The sequence below is a fragment of the Syngnathus typhle genome, linkage group LG2 (genome assembly GCF_033458585.1).
Source record: "Syngnathus typhle isolate RoL2023-S1 ecotype Sweden linkage group LG2, RoL_Styp_1.0, whole genome shotgun sequence".
Lineage (NCBI taxonomy): Eukaryota > Metazoa > Chordata > Actinopteri > Syngnathiformes > Syngnathidae > Syngnathus > Syngnathus typhle.
In genome coordinates this window covers 2,236,115-2,261,304 of record NC_083739.1, presented here as the reverse complement: position 1 = coordinate 2,261,304, position 25,190 = coordinate 2,236,115, and the positions used below count along the sequence as shown (strand labels likewise).

The following is a 25,190-nucleotide window of genomic DNA, read 5'->3' as shown; positions in this document are numbered from 1 at the left end:
ATCAAAATTATGGTGCGATGGGAGCAAAATTGTAAAACTCAAAGTATCTTGATGCGGTTATACAATAACAAACGACACTTCCGTTGAACTTTGCTAATAGCAACAAAAAAAAAAAAGTCAAATTTAATACTAAGGATTTGGTTTAAAACTAGGTGCGGATTATTAGAGTGCTTTCAACAATTTATTTCTTCAAGGTTAAAATAAAAAAACTAGCGTTTTAAAAATGCCGCGCCCGAACTAAGACTACATGTGCTAATCATCTGTTAATGATACTTGACGTATTTCGGAGTTCGGAGTGTCTAATTCGTAAATAAAAGGATAAAACCACAAAATGTGCTGTTACTTACAGCTTTTAAAGAGCCCGAAAGTAGGATTTCGTTGAACATTAAGAGTTTCTCTGGTCGAGACGGAGCACATTTCCTCAAAAGCGGGAGGTTATATTCGTTTAATTGCTGCGGAGGTAACACCTGCACCAGTCCTCAAAGTCACTTAATATGGCCGCCTACTCCGCAAGAGAAAGTAGTGCTTGAAAAAGCGCCATTCAAATGAGGCCCCCTAGTGGCGTTCACATGCAAAGCACAACTATGGCCAAAGTTCCGTTTGGACTTGCTTCGACCACATTATATAAAACGACAATGGATTATCTTAAACGAAACTTTATTTCACTGAATTGGTCTTTGACACGTTCCTATGTATTACATGTATAGTGAAACTAGAATGGTTTTAAGATACATAAACACAAAGCTAGAGTTACACCAACCATTGTTTATCTCCAAGTCATCGTTGCATTTTAAGAACTATTCTAAATTTTCACAACCACGTGTGTGCACTGGGTAATAGACTGTTACAGAAGCAATTTTTTTTTTTTTTTTTAGCCATAAGACTTGTCAGTAAAAACAAAGCAAGTAAATACCAGATATACAGACAGGCTTCGTTCCACATTCATTAACTGCATTTTCATCAAGCATAATGAAATGGACTTTTTCTTTCTTTTTTTTTTTTTTTTAATGAACAAAACATTTCAATTCCTTGGAGCATTGTCAGAAGAAACAGCGTAATAACGTGGAATGGTGTCTTCAACTACAAGATGTGGAATGTAGTGGTGATACACAGTATTGTGACACTGAGCCTCTTTCCAATGAGATGAAATTGCACCTTCACGTGATTTTCGCGGGTCATCGTTCCGACTTTGTCCGATCTCAACTGGTATTTGCTAACGCCGATGGTAAAAATAGAATCGAGAAGCATTTTGTTGCCGAGACAACGCCTGAAGATGTCGTTCTGAAAGCAAGGTTGATTAAAGTGAGGTCAACAACTAGTTTCCTGTGGATATTACACACAAAGGATAAAATAACCTGCAGCCACATTAGACGGTACGCATCACTTACGAGTGAGTCAATCTACTTAAGTTTGCAAAAAGGGGGGGGGTGGGGGGTTAATGCCTTTTTTTGAGAGGGAGCCTCGCGATGCAAATGGCTGAATAATGTGAAACGTGATCATTGAAGGGGGGGTCCCTTTCGGTTTGTGAAAACGGTCGAGGCGCTTTCCACTCGGATGTCAGTGTCACAATACAGCCTGCCTCCTTTCTGTATGAGCCCACAGCAGAATTGCAGTTAAGTCGAATACGGGATTGGACGTGGTTCCGGAAAAGTCAAAAAAATTGCTCTTGGGGGGGGGTTGTGAAGCAAATGGAACACCTACCATCACAGTGTTTGCCAGTTTCATTACCATACAATAAAACCCATACAATAAAACCTGTAAATACCATGATGAATCACAATAATAAAAGTAACAAAAAGAAGCAGGGGAGGGGGGAAAATGAGCCGCAAACGAGCCGGGACAAAGGAATTTGGAAGGACGATTAGAATTCACGACCCCCCCCCCCCCCCTACACAAGATGTCTCTCAAACAAGTGCGCGCACACAACTTTTTTTTTTGTTTTGTTTTTTTTACACTCTCACCCGCTCCCCACGAACGTGCAGACGTACACACAGAGCTAACGAAAAACAATACGGATTTCTACAAAATGACTGAACGTACTAACAACTGAAAATGACCCTGTCGCCTCGCAGTGAACTGAGAGGGGTAAACTAGTTGGTCAGGAGCAATTCAGGCTGCTTGTCATACAGAAGAGGGAGGGGCTGATGGAGTGGAAGGAGGAGGAGGAGGAGGGAAGGGCAGGGGGGGGGGATGTATATAAGCTGTCTGTGTTTTTAAGATAAGAGTGTATGTGGATTAACAGTGCAATTCCTTTAGTTTTCCCCTTCTCCGGTCTCCCCCTCGTCGCCCTGATTTTCTGATGTCCACAGCTGCAAAAGAAACAAGAGGCACAGTTGAAGTTGTCATGTCAAGAGCCGCGGAGTGAACGACGAGGCGCGATTGGACTCACAGTCAAGTTGTCCCTTAGTAGCTGCATGATCAGGGTGCTGTCTTTGTAAGAGTCCTCGTTCAAAGTGTCAAGCTCGGCGATGGCTTCATCGAATGCCTGGAACGGAAGAAATGGTGAATCCGGGGATCGGTTTCTTAAAAGGCGAGCAAAGAGTATGTCGTACTCGATTGGTCAGACTTTACGCTGATATAGTTCAAATGTTATTATTTGTAGGGCATAAGAAGTCTCATTTAATATACTCAGTCTTTTCCCCATTCAAAGTTGTTAACAATTTGCATTAACAACTTTGTGGTGTGAGCATATTTGCCTGATCAAACATGGCGAAAAATGGGCGAGACCACAGCCAACCTTTTCCTGCGCCCCTTTCATTTGTATCGCATTCGTTTGCCTCAGTATGTCTCACTTTTTATAAGTATAACGTTTGTTTTGAACACTTATCACACCTCTGTACGATTATTGTGTTTTAGCTTTTAAAACGAGTCTCGCCTTTGGAGTCACTCGTCAGGCTGCCAACGCTGCCCTCTGTTGGTCAGAGTTAAACATTGCATCCTCTTAACCAGTAATACTGCACGTTAATGTCCCCCCCTCGTTATCATTTCTTTTTTTTACTTCTCTAGAGACATTTTGCCTCAATAGACGGCAGAGGGCACGTGATGTCATCAAAAAAAAATAAAAAATTCACACCGTCTTTGCCAGACTGCAGGCCTTTTCTGGGTTGTTCTGGATCTCATAATAGAAGACAGAGAAGTTGAGGGCCAAGCCAAGCCTAATGGGGTGTGTTGGCTGCATATCCCCCTTGCTAATGTCGAAAGCTTGCTGGTATGCTTGCTGGGAATTATCGACGGTATCTGGAGACATAAAAAAAAACATTTTTTGTTATGGTCATTGAGTTTTACCAAACAATGCTAACAATCGCGTCCTTCCTTACCCTTCTTAGCATCTCCGGATGCCACCTCAGACAGGTATCTATAATAGTCGCCCTTCATTTTCAGATAGAACACCTTGCCTTCGGAACTCCCGGCGTTGACAATAAGGTACTTGTCCAGAAGCCCCTGAGAATCAGCGTTTGAGATTGTCAGAGCAAATGAAAGGTCGAAAACCGCATGGGGAAAGTCGAACTGTCTTACCAGCACATCGTGGCAGATTTCCTGCAGCTCAGATTCGATCTTCTCCCGATATTCACGAGCCATCTGCTTCTTCTTGTCATTGCCTTCAATTTTCTGCTCAATGCTGGAGATGACGCGCCAGGATGAACGGCGCGCTCCGACCACATTCTTGTAGGCAACCGAGAGAAGGTTGCGCTCCTCGTTTGACAGCTCCATACTTTGCTCCGTCACACTCTTCATGGCTGCGGCCATGTCGTCATAGCGCTCAGCCTGCTCGGCAAGCTTGGCATTCTGTACCAGGTCGTTCTTGTCCATTTTCTAGTTTGGAGGATAGAAAATGTTAGTCATGTGGAGACTGTTACAAGATCAATGTAAAGGGCATCATGATAAATTAAATGCTTTTTTATTATTGTAGAAGTGTCTGCTGTGGAAACTGAATGCTTTATACTTAATTGCTGTCAAAATTATTACGTATTAAGTATTTTCAAAACTGGACACTTTATATTAATTAGTGACTTTGTACTTTTGTATTCACTGCGTGTTTTTAAAAATACTTGGCCAATTAAAATGATTCTGGTAGTATTCCCTTACATATTGATTTCGCTTAGATTTTTCGCATGGGAAAAATATGTGCACTGCTCTACAGATTTAGAGAAGCACTGATTTGTCGAACCCATCAAAAAAAATTGTACATTCAAGATGGAAAATTAGGGAAAATTGTCCAGAAACGGCGACAATATAATTTGCGAAAGAAGGCATTTGGTCGAAGAGTACGGATGAGCGCCGCAAACTGGGCCCCTTGGCAAGTGGGTCAACCTTGCATTTGCTCAAGTTAGCCTCAAGCTAATTACAAGCGCACTACCCAACGGTATCCGTTAGCTCAATTTTGGCAGGAAAAAAAAATACCAGTCTATAAATAGCTACTTATCCCGATATCCTCTTTGTAGGAAATACTCGCACGAAGAGCTAATTAGCCTTTTACCACTCAAAAATTAAACGCATTTCTACAAGCACCCGCATCCATTTTACTGCTGTTCAAAGCTAATGTTGCTAACGGCGCTAGCGTAATGACACATTTGATTAACAGATATTAACGACGTAAATCCGTTTATTACATTTCCATTGCCATCGAGGATTTAATAAAGGAGACCCGATTCTAACATGGATAAAAATCGTCCGATACATGTCGTTCAGCTAACGGAGCGGCCTGATGTACCGAATATCTACAACGATCCGTTAGCTAGGCCACAGAAATAAGGTGGATTTAAAAAAAAAAAAAACTAACGCAGTCACGTTCTTGACAATTTGTTACAAATATGGAGATAACGGTGCACGGCGCTGCTTGGCTGAGGAGTTAAAATCACAGCGGTGGTTTCATTTTTTTGAAAATATAAAAACCTTTTTTTTCCCCCGTCCGCTATCCAACACAACACGGCCCGCTAAACGAGCGCCCGTCAGTACAAAGTGTCACGGAATCGGATGGTGTCGTTGGCTGCTGGCGAGCTAGCCAATAGCATTAGCAGGCTAGCTAGCGTTAATGCTAGTTAGCCTTTGACGAAGCCCAAGCTAGGTTGATGATGATGGCTCCTCAAAAAGGATTCAATTGGCCGCGACGGGGGGAAAAAACCAGCGTCGGAAATTGGCATCTGCACATTAGACTGTGATTACAGCTACGGTCTAAAATGAAAAACATCTTCCCCGAGTTGGACACACTTACAATATCGGCGACTTTTAATCCTGATTATTCTCAACTCTCCGTTAGACGTTTTAATGCCTCCGTGCTCCCGTCGCGCTCGGCGTATATCTCAGGGCAGAACCACTTCCGTTATGCCGCTACTTGCATTTCCTCTTTTCTCGCCACACATCTGCCTTACGTAAGACATTACGACGCTCATGACAAGAAATATAGAAATCGGATTGTCCAACTCGTCACGTTGTGTGTAATTTTTAAAATCATTATTATTCGATTGCCAATCTAATTTTTTACTATTGTCTTTGTACCTTAAAGTGAGAGCGTTTATTGGTCACAGCAAAGACATTTCAAAGGTCAAGGTCAGCAATCAGATGTTGAATTAATCTTCTTTTGGGGGAGAGTGAGAACCAAGTTTGTTTAAATCGGAGGACATTTCTGCCTGCCGCCCCAACCGTGCAAACACGCTTGTATAAATGATACCGTTTTTTTCCATGTATAATGCGCCCCCATGTATAATACGCACCCTAAAAATGGCATGTTGATGCTGGAAAAAAGCCTGTACCCATGTATAATACGCACCCAAATTTTGACTCCAACTTAAGTCCGTAAATGTAAAATTATTTCAGAAAAAAGATAATCTTTGGGAACAACCGGATGTTATTCTGCCGGTCAGTATCACTGCGCATGCGCTAGCATACTCAATAGCGAAGAAATGTTTCGGATTTGTGTAGGGTACATTGTGACAGCAAACGAGCAGGTGATCGAGCAAGCGTCTGATACGAGAGCATTGTGTTTGTATGGAGCGTGTTTGACGTGAACAGCAGAGAAGAAAGCGCATCTGTAATGGCGGCCTCCGTATCATATCCGGATAAAAAATAAATAAACTAAAAAATTGTACCCATGTATAATGCGCACCCCAGATTTTAGGACAATAAATTAGTTAAATTTTGCGCATTATACATGGAAAAAAACGGTAGTTGTCCCGAGTAATAACATCCATCCATTTTCTACATTGCTAATCTCCGCTGGTTTCAAGGGTGACTCTTGACGAGAGGTAAAGTACACCCAGGACTGGTCGCCAGCCATTCACCTCGGCACGAATAGAGATGAACACAGCTACATTTGAGTGAGATCATTTACTGACTTCATTGTTTTTTGAAAGTATCCAGCAGAAACCCTCATAAGAGACAGGGAGGATTTGTTAATTCCACTCAGGAAGCCCTGAGCCTGGATTCAAACCTCCAGTCTCAGGCAGCTGTGCCACAATGATCACTCAATATTGTGTAAAATATCAATATTTGCTTGTCCCTCCTATCATTTAATATGGGTCATTCCTGTGCCAATCTGTACCCATTTACTGAAATGCTTACTTTGATTAACCATAACACAATATATTACCTATTTTTCTATTGGTCATAATTAACTTGGTTTTTCCCACCCAGATGTCCTTTTAAATGCACATTTTTACTTTCAGAGATATATTTTAGTGATGGTATAATGAAGCTTTGAATTGAATTCTTTGTTGTATTTTTTTTTTTTTACTTCCATTCCTAGAAAACCATGAAACGTTATTTTAAACATACTATTCACAACAATTCAGGCTTTATCATATATATTGTTGATCACAAGAAATGACCCCCCAAAAAATCTAATTTGTCATGCACTTTATTATAGACAGTCACACACCAAACACACACTTTGGGGTCTTTGCAGGTGCATTTTGTATTTAAAATCCGATCAACACACCTCATACGTGATTATAAACATACAGCGTCATTCATTTAAAAGGTGAACGACATCAACTCTGCATAATCGTCCCATAACTTCATGGATTTGCTCCTGTGGCAAAATTCCAAAGGATGTGTCCATGATGAAATGTATCAAGTCCACACAAGCATCCTTCACTCGGCTGAGGGCTTATTCACGGCTGTGCCACCATCTGCTACTTTTTGCTGGTACTCCCTCTCGGATTGTTTTCTTCGGTAGACGTCATCTGATAAGAAAAGGATGTAGGTGAGACAGCAATCAATAATGTTCAGGTGACCCCAGGACATTTTCTGCTACCCACCTCATGAAATTTCAAACAATTTATGCACAAAATGCTACCGTTGCAACATTATAGTCAGCCTAAAACAAAATGTAGCTGAAGTCAAAGTTATTATTTGAAATTCCAAATAGTTTATGTGTGGTTTTTCCCCCCTCTTGCTCCTCTTATTTGTGTGACCTTGCCAAGTTGCACTTACAGAACGTTTCTTTTCCTATTCTCACGTTGATCATGATCCACTCCATGACACCTCCAATGCAAAAAAAGACTGGAAGAAATCTATACAGACCAAAACGACGTTTCCCAGGAAAGAGACCCAAAAAATAACGCAGTGTTGTACTCCTTTGAAGCATCCCGAACAACCATATAAGTTTAAATAGATATAAATATGGTATTGCAGTATGGTCGTTTCGTAAATGCGCTTCCCACAAGAACCTATGGTGCGCTTGTTTTAAGATCTGACCAAAAAAAGAAACACGGGCGGTTTAGCGCTGATTGTGAACGTGTCTTCGAACCGCAGCAACATTACGCAGAAGCAAGCGCACCCATAACTGACGTCATATCCGGCAGCGCCGTGTTTATTTTCCGCTGAAACTAAACTACTAATATCCAAGGGTGATGAATTTAATTATTGACAGTTTAAACTGTTATATTTAAAACAACCTGTAATATATTTTATTCGTTATTGACTACATTTTATTGCAAGTGACAACTGAATTGTGGTTGCACAAATTAAAAAAAAAAAAAATTCAACCTTTGAGATACTGGATTTATTAATGGCAAGTGTAACAGCATGACACAAAACTACAAACATACATCTAAACAGATGCATTAAAAACATGCAACAACTACACAGGACAGAAGTATCATTAAGAATATAAACAGCTAAGAGCACCATGGGCTCACCAGAATTGGCTTCCAAGGTAGAGTATATATATTTATATACAAATTCTCTTTTTAGACGGAATAACTCATGAGGCAAAATGCTACATTTCAACAAAGTGCCACTAGGAAGAAGTTTCCAAGAGCCCTCAAACACGAGAATGTTGCCGAAGCCCAAAGCGAGCATCCAACACTTCCTATTTTTGGCTTCATCAAAAGCACCGCACAGCAAGACAAGGGCAAGTCAGACGTATAAAAACATACACACGCAGGCAGGAGTCGGCCATTCCAACTTTGCGGGGTAATAACTGTGGAATGTATTGCTCATTTCAAAATGTAAAACATACAAACATTGGCATCACATATTGACTCATGTCTTTATCATGGCTCATTTTGTTTCTTCCTTTTTCTAAAGGTCTCCTTTATTCATCTTCACTTTGTCCTCAGTCATGTCTTTTTGAACATCTTTTAAACTATTACTCGTTTGATACATCGGAATGGATCGTGGCCAAACCAAACAAAAAAAATACATACTCCCTTTATGATGATACGTGCATTTGACCCCATCTTAACACGGCGACAACAAATCAATCTTCCACTATTTGAGCCGGTCGACAGAACGTCCAGTGATGCTCCACCGTGTTCTCGTTGGCCCGCTCGCTCATGTGGTGCACACGCGTGTTACGAATGGTAAAGCCTTGTTTCATGATGTAGTCCATGAGATGAACTCGCAGGGACACCTCCTGGTGATAGTCACACGGCCCGAAGGTGAAGGACACCTGGCAGTCTCTGGTGTCCATCATGTGTTTGTTCCACTTGGTGAAGTTGTTGGAAATACCCTCGAGCAAGGCGTGGACCTTCGTGGTTATGGTCAGCTGTGTGATGATGACGGCGACTGGGTTGGAGTACTTGGACAGTTTGCGTGTGCTGGAAAGCTCCACAACCTGCTCGAAGATGTCCGGAGGGTACAGCGGCTTGGGATCGCTCAGGCAATGGATCAAGGGTTCAATCTGATAGAAGTCGGCCTCTTTTCTCAGAAGGTCCGTCTCCGTGAAGTCAGCCGGGAGGGTGAGCTCCGACGTCCGCAGGAAGTTCAGGATGTACCTGAAAAGCGTCCCGTCGCGATCAATGAAGTAATTGCCCTGGGAGTCGCGGGCTGTTGGGAAGTCTCCCCGGAACATGGCGCCCAGCATGGAGTCGGGATAACGCTGCAGCGTGGACAAGCTGGTTGTGTACAGGTGACCTCCGACGTTTAAGGTGACGGGAGTTGTCATCTGAAGCAAAGGTGAGAGAGGGAAGACCTTTTTGATGCATTTGCACAAGCTAAGGGAATTCAATCAGAAGGGCTGCATCGATACGAACGCCAATGTCGGTCCCTGCGTCTCGGGGGCAAAAAAAAAAAAAAAAAAGATCCGGTGCTGAAACACTAATACCACCTTACCTTACAGAAAGGTGGAGTAGAAGCCATACCAGCTGTGTTGAAGAACTTAAACCAGGGTTGGGCAACTGGTGGAGCGCATGCACGACCACACTTTGAGTGGCCCCTTAATTAATCCATTTAAAAAAAAAAGGGGGGGGGGGGGTTGAGTTTGTTTTTTACAACTGTAACTGCGTGATGTAATGTCAAAGTAGTATCTGGTCTAGGTATCGGTACGTACTCAAATGTAAATACTTGAGTTTGAATAAACGTGGTATCTGTGCATCCCTGTTTTATCTCAAATCGACTACATTTTGATTTCTTGTAATGATAACAATAATGCAATTTATTTGGAGGTGCACAGTATTCGATCAAACAGTAAAGTCAAGAATGGAAAGAATGCTTGCAAGTCTCACTTACCCTATGGCCCCAGTCTCCATTATCCATTTGTAGACAAATACCAACTTGGTCAGGACCCGAAACAGAGCGACAAACGTGCTTTGGCTCAATTCACTTCCACCTGTAAAACAAAAAATATAGGCCGGTTGAGGAATGCGGGGCCTGTTAAATAACGTCCATGTCAATTAATGTGATGTAGCTGTATGTCAGTTCAAATTTGTGTCCAATTGAAATGTGCTCATGACATCACATAGCATCAAAAGACAGTAAAACTGTGATATCAATACGTAAATATGCTTAACCTTGTTTGAGTAGAGGGTGAGAATTGGTTGTCCAAAATTAATTTGACCCCCCCTCCCCGAAAAAATAGATTAATAAAATTATTTGAGATGATTTTATTGTATTTTTTTTTAAAACATCATAATGTTTATTTATTTTTTCTTCCTCTGCACTATTTTTTATATATATTTTTTTATTGCCACTGTATATTGTACATTGTGTATATACTGTCCATATTTTTTTTTAATTATATATACCTTTTACTTTTTTAAATCCTTTTCCCCCTTCCCCGCACGTGTGTGTGCGTGTGTATGTTAAGTGTACTGCTGCTAACACAGGAGTTTCCCCAATGAGGGAATAATAAAGGATTATCTTATTTTATCTTATGTTTTTAATGTTTATTGTAAGGCACTTTGAATTGTCTAGTCGACTGCATGACATGAAGTGTGCTATACAAATCTGTCTTTCCTAGTTTTGGAGCTGAAACACATTAATCACATTTCCATTCATTTCAATGGCAAACAATACCTCGGTTCAAGTTTCAAACGGGCCCATGGACTTCTTAACTTGAGGTTCCACTGTTTATAATTTAGATGATTCAATAATCTAAAATATGCGTGTTTTGGTAATACGAGAGATCATCCACAGAGGACGGTAGGGATTCGAACCCCCGTCCTCAAAACCTCAAGACGAATAATCAAACCACGAGTCCACCATGTCGCCCACAATCTCCCTTTGCCAATGCAAGCGAATGCTGTTTCGATTTAAGCGCAAAGCATTGCAAATGTAAACTTTTATTGCTAAGGCTACTAGCTAGCCTGCTAGCTCGTGAGGCTAGCGAGCTGATGTTACGGACTCCGAATTCAAGTTGCTCATTTGAAACGTGACACAAACGTTGAAATTCGAGCTCACCGACAGGCTCTTTTCGATTGCGTCCTTTCGTCCCAACAGAGGAGCCCGGAGCGAGGTCAAAGTTGAGCGGTGCTGATGCCAGTCAGTGAGTGATGTTCACCGCAGCCAAGCGGACATGCACGCGCAGTCGCCTATGCACGCGCACGGATTTGTCCTGCCCGTTTACACGCAGCTTTACGGTAAAGCCGATTTCAAAATAAAAGCTACATCGTACCGTATTCTCCGTGTATTACAAGTCAAATGTAATCAGATGACTTATTCATTTCTTAGCAGGAATTAATGAATTATCTACTTAGCATATTTAGACAAATTTTGGAGAGCTTTGCCTTTATCCATGTTTGGAGGTCAGGGTTCACACCTGGGCTCCAGCTTTCCTGTGTGGAGTTTGCACATTCTCCCTGTGCTTGCGTTGGTTTTCACCAGCTCCTTCCCACATTCCAAAAAACATGAAGGTTCCCTGTGACTTGCTGGTGGACCACTCCAAGTCTGAAGCTGACCCCAGAACCCAGAACCGAGAGGCACTACACTAACCACTCCGACAATATTTACCCAGTTACTAAAACTGCAAAGCAAACAGGAGACTATGTATATGGATTTTATAAATTACCGTAAAGCCCAAAATTCTCGACGACTGCGCAAAGTTCTGCGGTCAAATCAAGCACAGTAACTTTACCCCCCACATTTTCTTTCTATTATTTATTATTAACTACACAAAACCCCAATTTGATTTAGGATGATTTCTTTGCGCCTCCTCTCGCTTCTTGCTGCAGGATGATGAACTCGAGGATGAGTTTGGCTGTGCGACGAGGCTTCTCCATCACCACAGAGTGGCCACAGTTCTCCAGCAGGTCCACTCTGCATCCTGGCAACATTTCTGCAATGACAGTGGCTCCAGACACATCCACCACCTGAAGAAACACCCTTAATTGTAATTACCGTTTTTTTCCATGTATAATGCGCAAAATTTAACAAATTTATTGTCCTAAAATCTGGGGTGCGCATTATACATGGGTACAAAAAAATATATATATATTATTATTATTTTTTTAATCCGGATATGATATGGAGGCCGCCATTACAGATGCGCTTTCTTCTCTGCTGTTCACTTCAAACACGCTCCATACGAACACAATGCTCTCGTATCAGACGCTTGCTCGATCACCTGCTCGTTTGCTGTCACAATGTACCCTACACAAATCCGAAACATTTCTTCGCTATCGAGTTTGCTAGCGCATGCGCAGTGATACTGACCGGCAGAATAACATCCGCTTGTTCCCAAAGATGATCTTTTTTCTGAAATAATTTTACGTTTACGGACTTAAATAGGAGTCAAAATTTGGCTGCGTATTATACATAACGGTAATTGTAATTAATTAATTGCCTGGCAATGGATTTTCTAAATCTTCGATCAGTGGCTCATTAAGCCTCCAAATAGAGTTTAATACGACTTTACCTACCTGGTCCCGTTTGCCCCATATCACCTGCACAGGCGCAATGATGAGATGTAAGTGTTCCTGTAAAGCATATCTGGATTTCTCACTCACAATCTCAAGAAACACTGTTTAACAAAAGGAAAATGCAATCACTCCTGTGTTTCATGAAGACACCACAATTCCAGACCATTCAAATGAACTAACCTTCTTCATAAAAAGAGTTGTGAGGCTCTCGGACATCCACAAGTCCTTGGAGAATCTAAAGAACATGATAGCTTGAAATGATGCAAGTATTGAACACGGTTTAAAAAAAAAAACCCAACTGAATCTGACCTGCTGAGGTATTTTAAAGCGAACATGTGAACATAGCCTGAACATGTCCTGCATCTCCTCAGGCGTGGTTGGGATGAGTGGAATATTCAGTGTGTAGTTGCTACGCTCCAGATCTTGCAGATGATTATCAAACTTGGTCTCACATGGATGTTTGATACCTTTAGGAACAATGGACATCATAAATTTTGATACGAATGGCTACACTATATGTGATTGTTTTAATGGGCCGCCCAAGAACAATTCAGTTGCCATGACAGAATTCGATTCAGTGGATCAAAAAAAAAAATTTGGTTTAGCACAAAATGATGATGAAGATGTCGTGCTTGTCTGATTGGATCTCAATGCAGCATTTGATGCAATGGCCATGACATGTGTATATGATTATTGGCACATACAACATACTTACCATCTGGACATATGAGCGTCATGCTACAAATTTCTCTTGGGTAAGTGGCGGCGTACACCCCGGCGACATTTCCCCCCATGGAGGTCCCAACCACATGGAAAGGTTTCCGGTTCAAGCGAATGGTTTCCACAAACTGAGAAAAAAATGATGCAGCAAAACTGACTTTTACAGTGAAAACATGTCATCAGCCAAATATATTGCGCTGTATATTTTTTTCCCAGTGTATACCTGATGAATTCTCCTGGCCTGCCCCACGATGGTGTAATCCTCTGCGTTGGTCCGGGTCGTACCCTCGTGGCCTGGCATGTCCACGCATACGATGTGTAGATGTTTTGGCAGGTACTGATAAAAAGAGCATAGCTCAATGTATTATGGATTATTTTTAACCAACACGATATTCCCGCACTCTTCAAACCTGGTAACACCCTGAGACAAAGGCCGGGATGCCTCGTACCGTATTTTCCGGACTATAAGGCGCACCTAAAAACCTAAAATTTTCTCAAAAGCCGACAGTGCGCCTTATAGTCCGGTGCGCCTTGTATATGGACCAAATTCCTAAATTTAAACTGGCCCAAAGCATTGTGTCATGAAATCAATCATAAGTGGCCCGCTGAAGACTATGAATCATGAATCAAAAAGACTATGGATCATTATTTTGTGATTATAAAGTAATTTGTTGCGTCTGAAGTTGAAATAAAAAAAGATAAAATGGAGAATGATTTGATTTGGATTAAAAATCTGACATGACGCATTACTGGTGCGCCTTATAGTCCGGTGCGCCTTATATAAGGACAAAGTTTTAAAATGGGCCATTCATTGAAGGTGCGCCTTATAGTCCGGTGCGCCTTATAGTCCGGAAAATACGGTACTTGCATTAATTTATATGAATTGTTATTGTATTAATTAATTAATACTTGTACTCTAACTTAGGGGATAAATATTTGGCGTTCGACATGAACACTCCAGAAGTGTCCTATGTAGCATGTGTGCAAGATTCTTTAAGATGACTACCACCATGCTACTATGCTAACTGCTATGTAGCCCCGAGTTTTTCTTTATACTTTTAGTTTTATTTCCACTTGTCTTCACACTTGTTTTAACACGTTATTATGTCAACCATTTTTCTGTAAGATGACTCTCAACATGCTACCATGCTAACCGCTATGTAGCCTTGAGGCTTGTCACTTGTCTTCACACATTGTTAAATCAACTTTTTAGCTTTTATCTCAGCAAAAATAAACAAACAAAGCTAACAGCTCAGGTTGATGCAGACAAAATAAACAAAAACAAGTTGCGTTTTAAGCATTACTTGTCCTTGACCTCCAACATGGCGGCTCAACAAATACATCAATCACATTGCCACCTCACTTTTGTCTGACCTTGACAAGTGTGAGCCAAGTGTCTTTGTGAGTAGAGAAGCTGTGCAGCATCAGAATGGAGGGCCTCATTCCGGGCTTGCCTCGACAGGAGTAACAGAAACGGTAGCCTCTGCAATCTGCATAGTGGACCTGGAGACCCAGAGTCCTCCTCCAGTACCTTCACAAGAGCATCAGAATTTCATACAACATGACTGACACAATTTTAAGCATCCAAACATTCCGATCTGCATTGGCCGTGACCCCTTTCTCAATTATACCGTAATTTTCGGACTATAGGTCGCACCGGAGTATAAGTCGCACCAGCCATAAAATGCCCAAAAAAGTGAAAAAAAACATACATATGTAGTCGCTCCTGAGTATGAGTCGCCCCCCACCCAAACTATGAAAAAAAACGCGAGTTATAGTCCGAAAATTACGGTAATAAGAAACAAGTGACTTATCGACCTTACCAATGGTAGACTTTAATGAGTGCCGAGGGCCACAAGAGGAAGGAAGCGACGAATGCCAAAAGGGGAATAGCCAGCGTTCCCCCAGCAATTATCAACAGATTCACAAGGTCTAATTCGGCTGCCATGTCTTTCCTGGGTTAAACACAATGATTAAGCGTGTGATTTATCGTAGGACTGATTTCACAAAGCTTTTCAAACGAGGCTCTAAATCAAAACAAAAAAAGCGGACTTACTATTCTGTCGATTTTCCTTCCTTGATTATCGTCACAGGGCAGACGTAGGATGAAATCGTAACAATTTTCTGATAGCTTGAAATTTGAATTCCAGAAATGTAGAATAGCTTCATCCCTGCGCCAGGCAGTTAGCCCTCGCAGATTATGCCGGCTCTAGATAAACTTATTGATTAATAGTCATCGCCGGGGAAGAAAACTGGGCCACTAGAATATTCGCTCGTTCTTTTAAAGTGAACGCACGACTTTACAAATGATCGTGGTGCCAACATTTTGCACTTCACAACTTCTTCATGATATATGGACTTGTGTTTGATTGGGGATTGTTGGACCATGAGTTTAGGATTCAAGTACTAAATGCACCACTGGGTGTCATGAGTGTGCATTTTACTGATGAACTGTCCCTCGAGGCAACCAGTGTGCTACCTCTATCCCACTTGAGCTATCAAAATAATGGTTTTACAAAATAGTTTGGAAAAAAAACAATACGTACATACTTGCATAAGCTATTTCTAATAACGCTTGCTTCACGCTGACTGAATTTTTGAACGCGTCTCGTTTAATTGACGATCAAACAGCAAATACAATGTGTTGCGTAATAGACGTGGAGTTCAAATAATCCAGTGTATTGTTGGAAATCGTTGTAGTCGAGCTACACGGCTAAAAATTAGCCTGCAATTTGCTGATGGCGTGCAGAACTGACATTCTGCTGCAACCCTGGACCTCTACTGATGACCTACATACAGAACAAACTGGAGCAGAATAAATGGAGGGATGCAAGCCCAGCATAGGAATTTGTTCTTTTATTTTGGTCTGTCTAGTTTATTTTGTTTGTTATTCCACAAAGTGAGCTCCAGCCACAATCTGGCTGTCACGTGACAGGGATTAATCAAACTCAGGCTGCTTTGCTAACGTGCATTGTTGCGACATCTAAAATTCAGCAAGGCATGGGTCATTCTGTTGAGAAATGTTCGGCTCCCTCCTCAAGCGGGAGTGCTGCCCACTTTGCGAGACGGACCGCACCAAAAGCATAGCTCGGTCATTTCGGAGCAAGGCTTCATATCGGTACAGCCTGTTGCGTGAACATAGTTTGTCGAACTTTGGATAGCAACCAGCTTGCTGATTGGACTTAGTGGCACTGCTTTTAATTGTCTGCCAAGTTCCAAAACATTGTTGATGAGGGCAAAGAGGCTAAATATTGACATATTAGAATTTGATAAGAGAAGCATAGCAATCGTGTTGTTCTTTAAAAGTGTTTAATTCACACAGCATTTTACAACAGTGAGAACAAAACAACAATGCCTGGAGATGAAAACTAGTCAGATATTCCATCAGCTCTAAATGGAACGAAGGGTTGCGGCCGCAGTGTTCTAATGAGCTCGCTAGAAACTTTTAACAAGTCCTGAAGTGTGAGTCACCGTGTTAAAATATGAGGCATCTAAATATAAACCATTGGTTAAGAAAAAAGGCTTGCTCACTGGCTTCTTACAAATTCCCAAAATGTGCAGAGGGGTGGCTTAAGTCCAGCCAGGTCAGGTCAAGCCAAAGATTTATGCTAAATTCATTCCAAGACAAATTTATTGCTTCTTCCAGCTGTCCATTATTGTTTATTGTGGATTGGATGTTATGGCAGATATAATTGACAGACGGTTCTGGAACTTTTCTGACTTCCCGTAAAGTTTGTGCAAAGTGCCCAGTGCTTATTTTTTCTGGCCCATTTGAGATGTTGCGTCAATTTGTCCTAGCATGTTTAGGTAAGTGTGCTAGCTAATGCTATGCTAGCGTGTGGTTTAGGTACGTATGATAGCTAATGCTATGCTAGTGCGTTGTTTAGGTGCTATCTTTTAATACCATACCAAGATTCTGTTCACATTAACAAACCTGTACACTGCCCCACATCGAGTTTCTCTGACTTAGCAGTTAAGCTAGCTTTGACATTTTCAAGCTACCTCGTCAAAGCCGAACAGTAAGCAAAGCGCCGCTATTAGCATAGATTGGTTAGCTAATAGCGCTATCAGCATTAGCCTCTAAAAGCTGGCAAGATGAACAGATCTGTGACATTAATTGACAAGTGTAAATTGAAAGTGTTGAATGTGTTGGTTAATTCTTTATTCTTTGTGTATTTTTGATTGAAGAATACCAGCAATCCTTTTGAAAGACACCGTCAACTCTTTTAAATTGTGAACAATAAATCTCCTTTAATGGGCTCATAATTGGTGCATGAGGTCAATAGGTCACTTTATTGAGTGCTTATTGCGTTGACAACTACACACACGATCTTATGAGAGGGCTTGAGCCGCAAATTCTTCTTCTATAGAACTACAATTAGTCTGTAGACAACATTTACATTCATTAATGGGCAACTTACAGCTCAATATTTTCCAAAACGGTCCAAAAGATAGACCACTAGTACTTTGCAAACATAAACATTTATCGAACTTTCTTTAAAGAGCACAAGTGCTATGTGAATAAAAGTTCCAAGATGTTGTGTTACATATGACACCTTCTAATTAACAGTGCAGATAATAGTACGTGTCGCGCATGTCAGTTTCAGTGCGGAGAAATCTTAGGACATTGTGAGAGCCATGTTTGTGTGGCCCCCTCAGGTCTTAAAGAGCGCAGCAGCAGTCACAGCTGTTAGAGCCACAGCAACCAAAGGCCCCCAGATCATCCACGGCTTCTGAAACAAGAATGGGAAACATCAGCGTCACCATGTGAAAGCCGCCCTCTGGCACAAGCATCAATGGAAGGCGACCGGGGCGGTGCGACAGAGAATCTCAGTTCAGAAAAAAAAAAAAAAAAAATGAAGATGAGCTCATCCAAAAGACACTGGGAGAAAAGCTTGTTAGTATCCAGACGTAATTTCATTTCACAAGCTGAAAGGTTAGATTGCTGCTGCACAGATTGTTTTGTTTTCCCCACTGGAAGTTTTTTTTTTAAAGGAGGAGGGAGCAAAGGGGTTGCTTATTAAGCCATGCGATGATCTGGAGGATGAAAATGACAGACGTGGGCTAGGAATAATGTGTACCTTACTACCACAATGCGCCGAAGCACCATAACAGCAAAGCCAGGACAAGGCCGATGACTATGGCTTGAACGGGCAGCATTAGGGGTGTCTACAGGAGGGAAGAGATATGATCATAATCAACTACCGTTTTTTTTCATGTATAATGCGCAAATTTAACTAATTTATTGTCCTAAAATCTGGGGTGCGCATTATACATGGGTACAAAAAAAATATATATATATATTATTATTATTTTTTTTTTAAATCCGGATATCATGGAACATCCGGTTGTTCCCAAAGATGATCTTTTTTCTGAAATCATTTTACGTTCACGGACTTAAGTAGGAGTCAAAATTTGGGTGCGTATTATACATGGGTACAGGCTTTTTTTCCAGCATCAACATGCCATTTTTAGGGTGCGTATTATACATGGGGGCGCATTATACATGGAAAAAAACGGTAACTATTAATCGAGGAACACCCTTCGGTAAGTTGTGCCTTTTTTATGGGATTCACACGGTTGTCAATGTTGTCAAGCAACGGGAAACACACCGGATGAGTGAGAACGACATTAATTGAATCATACAAATGATACAATTCTTGGAAATAATGAACTAAATCAATTTATATTTGGTAATCGATGTCTCGATCGACCTGAGCGAGATGAAGCAACCTGAACGCACCTTTGTTCCTTTCTCTTGCAGATCCTTCATGTTGGCTTTACACTCCTCCAATTCAGTCACAAGTGACAGCTTCTCCTGCTCTGTCTTCTCGTAGTCGTCCTTCAGGTCAGTCAACTCCGTCTTGGTCGCCTCATACTATAAAAAAATGGATTTGAATTCAACTCAATGGACAGGGATGGGAAAATAGCTAGAATATTTTAGCTACAGCTAATTCTTACTCGCCGAGACTGTCTGGCTGCTTTTACAGCCCAAATGACAACTTGGGTTCAAGTTGTTTATCACTAGCTCTGCTTAAATGACCTTTAATGGGGCTCGTTGAATGTGTTTATACCATCTTGTGTTTGATTACGCGCCGCTTGTGTTTTATGTGCGTACTTTTGTAAAAGGTGATATCAACATCTTTTTACATAGTCATTATTACATTTTCAAATCGCATTTCAACCAACTTTCCATCTCGAGCGACGATATATTTATATTACCGTATTTTCCAGACTATAAGGCGCACCTAAAAACCTAAAATTTTCTCAAAAGCTGACAGTGCGCCTTATAGTCCAGTGCGCCTTATATATGGACCAAATTCTTAAATTTAAACTGGCCCGAAGCATTGTGTCATGAAATCAATCATAAGTGGCCCGCTGAAGACTATGAATCATGACTCGAAAAGACTATGGATCATTATTTTGTGATTATAAAGTAATTAGTTGCGTCTGAAGTTGAAATAAAAAAGATAAAATGGAGAATGATTTGATTTGGATTAAAAATCTGACATGATGCATTCATGGTGCGCCTTATAGTCCGGTGCGCCTTATATAAGGACAAAGTTTTAAAATGGGCCATTCATTGAAGGTGCGCCTTATAGTCCGGTGCGCCTTATAGTCCGGAAAATACGGTACTTCAAAGCCTCGATGATGCAATCACATACTCACGTGCCAGAATGACAAATATTGTGATGAGTGCATGTGACAACCTATTATCATTAAATACGTTGGCGGACGGCAGTCTGTTTCTGGAGATGGTTGCGGAAAGGTTACTAAGGTGGTGAGAGTTTTGCGTACACACACATAACTGGTTTCTCCTGATCAGCAGGGCACTTGATTGGCTGATCGCAACTAAGACGGTTCACCTCTTTGTGCTAGTCTTCCTTTTTTTGCAATCACTCAAAACAACCCGTTAGCTTTCTGCTAAACGTATCGATGCATTCGTCCGGACGAGCACTCCGACTGCCTGCTAAACCTGCCGTGAAAAATCCCTGTCTGCTTGTCTGCAGGATGTTGTCACAAGATGACAAAACGAGTCGTGCCCGTTTGGGACATCAAACACAGCGCACGTTAGCCGCGTTAGCACAAAACTGTTGCGTAACCCGGTTATCATAATACGATTTGATCTTGATGTCATCTGAGGCTACAAGGCTCCTTTCACACGTTACATTTTCTTTTCATTTCTGGAAAAAAAAGTGATTAATTATTTTTTAATTATTTATTTTCTTCTGGTGTCAAGAACAGAATTTGCCTTGGCTTACTAAAAACCTGAGAAGCTGATTTCATCCTCACCTGTCTCCGCAGGGCCTCCTTGGAACGATCAGCTTCATCCAGTTGGCTTTGTAGCTCGCTGCTATCCCGTTGGTGCTGAAGCTCCAAAGCTGCCAGCTTCTTTTCCAGCTCCTGCTGAGATCTCTCCAGAACTTTCAGGTCGTTGCTCAATTCTGCATTCTGGCCACGTGAACTAGGAGCAAACACCAAAAAAAAATAATCATTTCAGCAGATGGTGGTTATGACCTTTGTGACGTCAAAGAAACCAGACAGGTGATCGTATCCCAAAACATGGTTGCCTTTATGAATTCGGAATACTTTTAAGATGCTGAGAACATGGAGAAGGGGAACCTCTGGGATGGATTCAATTGGCTACCTCTCATAAGATGCAGTAAAAGCATCCTTAGCACTGACCTGACAAGTTCCTTCTCCAACTGCTGCTGTTTCTGCTGCATTGCTTCATTTTTAGCACAGAGTGCTGCACTTTCTTGCTTCTCTTTCTTTTGGGCCTTCAGGAGTTCCTCTTTCTCTGCCCTGAGGGAAGTGCACTCACTTTGCAGATTGCCCTTTTCTTTCTGATGCTTATTCACCAATTCCTGTTTCTCCGATCGCAGACCAGAACACTCCTTCTGAAGGCCGTTACACTCCACCTGCATGGACTGCACCTCATTTGCTGTGAAAAAAAAAAAAGACCCAACAAATTTTATTCATGTCCATAAGTTAAAATTTACCAACAGATCTGCAAAAAAATTAGGAACTAATAATTAATATAAATAATTTAATAATTAATAATAATAATTCATCTTTAATTAACTTAATAATTAATCATTTAAAAATAATAATTTTTCACACTCCTCCATAACGATGCAAAGCTGAATCAAAACTATCCTAAATACTGTCATGCCTTGAGATACAAGTTAATTTGTGCCATGACCACACACACAACTCAAAACGGTCATATCTCAAATCGTCGATCACCATTGAAACAAATGGAAATATTATTAATCCGTTCCTGATGCCCCCCCCCCCCCCAAAAGACATACTTTTATGTTTTTGCTGTTTTAATCAAGAATAAAGACACTCTACAATATTGCACTTTATAAAAACAAAGAATAAGAACATAACTACAATGTAAAGCATTAAGTAGTTTGTGCCCGCAACTATTGATGCTAACCTTAGCTTGTCAATGGGAATTTACATGATAAGTCAGCATCATGCTATTTGAGGGGAACAGTTTTGTCGTTTTAAATACGCGTGCAATTCTTTTTGTTTTATGTTTAGTCTGACGGTAAATTTAAACCGGGCATGTCATTGAACAGCTGAAAGCTTCTTTACTGCCAGCAAGCAGCGCTCGTAACTCATGCTTGCGCTAGCAAGTCAGAGCAAAAATATCATTTCGGAAATGTGTAGACCGCAATAATGATCATGAGATTGTCCGGATTTCATTTGTCCAGCAGCCAATGAGAATTAACCAATGGATTATTTTAAGGAATAACAATACAAAAAAAATCTCGTATCACAAAGTGCATTTGCAGCCGGAGGCACCTTGAATTTCTGCCGTTTTCTGCCACTGCTTGCCCTGCTGCTGGAGATCCCGCTGCAGGTCATCAATCTCACGCTCGTACTTGCTGGCGGTCTGACGCCATTTGTCCAATTCCTTGGAAACGGTTGCCAGGTCGAACTCGACGGCGCCGACGTCATGGTCCCGCTCGGCGGAAGCAGCCTCCAGGAGGCGTTTCAGCGACTTCACCTCGTCACGTGAACTTTCCAGCTCGTCACGTAAACTGGAGGAGACGTCTGTCTGCTCTCTGAGGATGTCCATTTCATCTTGGAGCCGCCGCAGTTGCCCTGTTTAAAGTCAGCTCATTATTTCCAACAGCGGTGGTAAGAAGCTTTTCAAAATGTCATATTTTTTCTATTGAGTAGACTGCAAAAAAAAATTACCTTCTAACTCCATGCATTTGTGTCTCTCCATGTTAGCCTGATCCTGGGCCTTCCCAAGTTCATCATTCAAGCGCTGGATTGTTTTCTCATAGTCGCTCGAGGAGCTCATATTTGAGCGGGTGAGATCATCTGCGATAAAGAACAATGGTTCATCCAAAATCAAAAGCGCTATTCTAACAAGAGAGCGGTCGGCCGTTAATGTAAACGTTCCTATCTTCCCACAGACGCTGCGGAATGTCGAGGCTGAACATTTGTCGCGGGCATAACCAGGAGAACACCATGGCGTTGGGTGTCATCATAAAAATAGAAGGGTAACTTAAAGGCTCTCTTTTTTAATCTGCTCCAGTCCCAAATATGAGAATAACCAGGGCTGACACGCCAGTTAATTTCCCAAGCCTATTACGTAAGCTAATTGGCAACCCAGAAAAGAATAAAATGTTGCATTTCCTATCGGATCGAGTCCGTCACTCATTATGTTTGGTATTGGACGAAAACAAGCTCCGCGAATGCTTAGCGCTTTCCGCTTCCCGGCGAATATCTTGATCCACTAATCTGTGTTGGCTAGAAAAAGAGATGACCTCATCTTGGACCGAGCATTTTAGGCAGGGGGAGGAAAATGAGTCACAACATTTCAAAGCACGCACGCCATAAAAGGATGCGTCCGATGAGTGCGACGCAGGATTTGCCAAAGCGGGACTCGTCGTCTTAATGTACCGTTCACAGAGGCGCCGACGGATGACACCGATAAATCCGTGACAAACAAGGGGGACTACTGGAGGCTGGTGGCACCCTCCGGCTCGAGCGCATGACCAGCCTGCTTGTGCGCCAGACAAAGGCCCGGCCCGGGCATGCTGTGTTGCGTCCAATCTGTTTGTACGTTCCGACATGCTTGCATATTTATGAGTGAGAAAGTAAGTGGGCTCCTTGTTAATAGGGGTGGTCTTTGTCGAGCTGAGAGAGAGAAGCATGTATAAATAAATAAATAAATAAATATTTTTATTAAATATATATATTTAATATTTATTAAATAAATTAAATATTAAATAAATAAAAAAGAAAACCAAATGAAATTAAAAAAGAAATAAAATCTACCACAATAACATTAGCTGACCCATCATGGCTTGAGTGTCAAGCCAATCCAAGTATTAATTGGATTAGAATGTATAAAAATACCTTTTGGTGAGATAGGATACTGAGCATCGTGATGACACACACACAAAAAAAAAAAAAGTAGAGGAATTTCTTTTTTTAGCTCAAGTGCTGAAAGCTAAAGTCATGGCGGCTGCCCAGCTGCCCTGTCGCTTTCCACCCCAATGAATGACACGGCCTGTTTTAACATCTATAGAATGAGACTAATCGGTAGACAATGCCCATCATATGGGCAAAGAAGGTTATATAAAAAATGGATTCCGGAAAGACAAACACTGCGGTGAGGATGTCACAAACGTTCTCCATGTTGTGCAGTGAAGCATTGCAAATGCAGTGCAATCCTCAGGCCAAAATGAATCCACTCGTGAATTCTTGAAGGTGGAGTCATAATATCACATTATTCTATGATTTTTCTTTTGTAAAGTCATTAGTTAGTCTGCTGAGATATTCTCAGGTCAAGGAGACTCTTCTAATAGGGTGTTGACACATGAGACATATCAGATTGTAAAGTCATGGCACTGCCTTTAATTGACGCTTCAGAATGACTTATAATTTTGCTTTTCGTGATTACTCAATGTCATTATTTCTTGTCTGGCCAAAGATAACAAAATATTACCTTTAATTCGTGATATGTTGCTCATTGGGTCACTCATTTTCTTTTCTTCCGTGATTTTACCTGCATTAGAATGAGACAAAATCAAAATAGGGAAAAAAAAAAAAAAAAGCACAGGTGGTGGTTAAAGATTTGAAATACATTAACAACAAATCCAACAGTGCATGTTTTTTTCACGAGCAAGTTGCACCGTGAGGATATTAATTAATCGCAAGGAAATTGTCAAATTTAGTTGAAATAGTTACCTCAATAATCCAGACAAGGTTAGTATTGCTCTGCGGCTCCAGCAGTCCTTGACATGAAGAACTCTTCTCCAACTATCCGATTTTTTTCTGATGCTCAACGGAATAGTCCAAACGGGGACCTGGGGCGGGGGGGGGGGGGGGGGGTTGATCTCTGCACTTAGCACCAGATATCGCTAATTTCGTAACAAAAAAAACACAAGCGACAAAGTTGTGGTCCACAATCTATTCTAAAGCAAATAAGTTAAGTCTGATTAAAACGAATCGCTCGTTAATTGGTCAAATAAATCCCCCGACAAGATGGCACCCCTCTGTTTTGTTGTGGCGTTGGCCTGCCCCTCCACACTAGGTCATGCATCTGAGTCCCGGCCGGCCGGCATCACGGAAGCTCCAGCTGCATACTGACACTAAGAGGTTTTGTTTCGAGTGGCCTGCTGATGATGATGCAGAACGTCACAGATGTCCTCCATATATCGTTCAACGCAAAACTATCCTAAATCGGAGATTGCATTTCATTCTGTTGACATACACTTGCAAAAAGACGCCTCCAGACGGATGTTAAATTTAGTGCCATCTATAGCAATGATTTGCTTTGCTATTCATTTAGGCAACGCCAAATCATGTCGATTTGTTGATCTATTTTTGCTCACTGCATATATTGTGAGGCAGAAC

General features: G+C 41.4%; 5 protein-coding genes across 7 annotated transcripts; all 5 read right to left on the bottom strand.

Annotated features, from left to right (window-relative positions):
• Nucleotides 1-640: 640 nt before the first annotated feature.
• On the bottom strand, nt 641-5,353 carry LOC133146364 (14-3-3 protein beta/alpha-1). 2 transcript variants are annotated; one of them, XM_061270059.1, is made up of 6 exons: nt 5,213-5,353; nt 3,517-3,813; nt 3,318-3,441; nt 3,074-3,237; nt 2,390-2,485; nt 641-2,309 (listed from the first exon to the last, which is right to left on the bottom strand). In XM_061270059.1, the coding sequence occupies exons 2-6, from the start codon at nt 3,808-3,810 to the stop codon at nt 2,253-2,255; spliced, it is 735 nt and encodes a 244-aa protein (XP_061126043.1). In that variant the 5' UTR covers nt 3,811-3,813; nt 5,213-5,353; the 3' UTR covers nt 641-2,252. The 2 variants fall into 2 exon arrangements, with proteins under 2 accessions (XP_061126043.1, XP_061126033.1); XM_061270049.1 differs by lacking the exon at nt 5,213-5,353 and adding an exon at nt 4,894-5,036.
• Nucleotides 5,354-6,837: 1,484 nt separating this feature from the next.
• On the bottom strand, nt 6,838-7,706 carry LOC133146285 (ubiquinol-cytochrome c reductase complex assembly factor 5). Its single transcript, XM_061269803.1, has 2 exons — nt 7,432-7,706; nt 6,838-7,181 (listed from the first exon to the last, which is right to left on the bottom strand). The coding sequence occupies exons 1-2, from the start codon at nt 7,583-7,585 to the stop codon at nt 7,090-7,092; spliced, it is 246 nt and encodes an 81-aa protein (XP_061125787.1). The 5' UTR covers nt 7,586-7,706; the 3' UTR covers nt 6,838-7,089.
• Nucleotides 7,707-7,987: 281 nt separating this feature from the next.
• kctd6b (potassium channel tetramerization domain containing 6b) lies at nt 7,988-11,279 on the bottom strand. The gene is made up of 3 exons (XM_061272775.1): nt 11,122-11,279; nt 9,952-10,051; nt 7,988-9,388 (listed from the first exon to the last, which is right to left on the bottom strand). Exons 2-3 carry the CDS (start codon nt 9,976-9,978, stop codon nt 8,702-8,704), a joined length of 714 nt encoding a protein of 237 aa, XP_061128759.1. The 5' UTR covers nt 9,979-10,051; nt 11,122-11,279; the 3' UTR covers nt 7,988-8,701.
• A 570-nt stretch (nt 11,280-11,849) lies between these two features.
• On the bottom strand, nt 11,850-15,246 carry abhd6b (abhydrolase domain containing 6, acylglycerol lipase b). The gene is made up of 8 exons (XM_061272503.1): nt 15,122-15,246; nt 14,673-14,829; nt 13,522-13,635; nt 13,294-13,426; nt 12,888-13,045; nt 12,759-12,813; nt 12,579-12,679; nt 11,850-12,029 (listed from the first exon to the last, which is right to left on the bottom strand). Exons 1-8 carry the CDS (start codon nt 15,244-15,246, stop codon nt 11,850-11,852), a joined length of 1,023 nt encoding a protein of 340 aa, XP_061128487.1.
• Nucleotides 15,247-17,522: 2,276 nt separating this feature from the next.
• slmapb (sarcolemma associated protein b) lies at nt 17,523-24,621 on the bottom strand. 2 transcript variants are annotated; one of them, XM_061272428.1, is made up of 9 exons: nt 24,522-24,620; nt 24,280-24,339; nt 22,515-22,643; nt 22,116-22,418; nt 20,985-21,243; nt 20,592-20,763; nt 19,042-19,176; nt 18,380-18,467; nt 17,523-18,031 (listed from the first exon to the last, which is right to left on the bottom strand). In XM_061272428.1, exons 2-8 carry the CDS (start codon nt 24,314-24,316, stop codon nt 18,384-18,386), a joined length of 1,119 nt encoding a protein of 372 aa, XP_061128412.1. In that variant the 5' UTR covers nt 24,317-24,339; nt 24,522-24,620; the 3' UTR covers nt 17,523-18,031; nt 18,380-18,383. The 2 variants fall into 2 exon arrangements, with proteins under 2 accessions (XP_061128412.1, XP_061128413.1); XM_061272429.1 differs by lacking the exon at nt 18,380-18,467 and having other exon boundaries at nt 24,522-24,621.
• Between the last annotated feature and the right edge of the window lie 569 nt (nt 24,622-25,190).

Excerpts from the sequence above, each read along its gene's own strand:
- slmapb (XM_061272428.1), bottom strand. The coding sequence starts at position 24,316 with ATGAGTGACCCAATGAGCAACATATCACGAATTAAAG. Across the intron at positions 22,644-24,279 it reads CAACATATCACGAATTAAAG|ATGATCTCACCCGCTCAAAT; the intron begins GTAATATTTTGT and ends TCTTTATCGCAG. Across the intron at positions 21,244-22,115 it reads GAAAACGGCAGAAATTCAAG|CAAATGAGGTGCAGTCCATG; the intron begins GTGCCTCCGGCT and ends TTTTTTTCACAG.
- kctd6b (XM_061272775.1), bottom strand. The coding sequence starts at position 9,978 with ATGGATAATGGAGACTGGGGCCATAGG. Across the intron at positions 9,389-9,951 it reads ATGGAGACTGGGGCCATAGG|ATGACAACTCCCGTCACCTT; the intron begins GTAAGTGAGACT and ends CCTTTGCTTCAG.
- abhd6b (XM_061272503.1), bottom strand. The coding sequence starts at position 15,246 with ATGGCAGCCGAATTAGACCTTGTGAATCTGTTGATAATTGCTGGGGGA. Across the intron at positions 13,427-13,521 it reads AGGCCAGGAGAATTCATCAG|TTTGTGGAAACCATTCGCTT; the intron begins GTATACACTGGG and ends TTTTTTTCTCAG. Across the intron at positions 12,030-12,578 it reads TATGGGGCAAACGGGACCAG|GTGGTGGATGTGTCTGGAGC; the intron begins GTAGGTAAAGTC and ends GTGTTTCTTCAG.
- LOC133146364 (XM_061270059.1), bottom strand. The coding sequence starts at position 3,810 with ATGGACAAGAACGACCTGGTACAGAATGCCAAGCTTGCCGAGCAGGCT. Across the intron at positions 2,486-3,073 it reads CCTGCAGTCTGGCAAAGACG|GCATTCGATGAAGCCATCGC; the intron begins GTGTGAATTTTT and ends CTTCCGTTCCAG. Across the intron at positions 2,310-2,389 it reads TACTAAGGGACAACTTGACT|CTGTGGACATCAGAAAATCA; the intron begins GTGAGTCCAATC and ends TTTCTTTTGCAG.
- LOC133146285 (XM_061269803.1), bottom strand. The coding sequence starts at position 7,585 with ATGCTTCAAAGGAGTACAACACTGCGTTATTTTTTGGGTCTCTTTCCT. Across the intron at positions 7,182-7,431 it reads AATAGGAAAAGAAACGTTCT|ATGACGTCTACCGAAGAAAA; the intron begins GTAAGTGCAACT and ends TTTTCTTATCAG.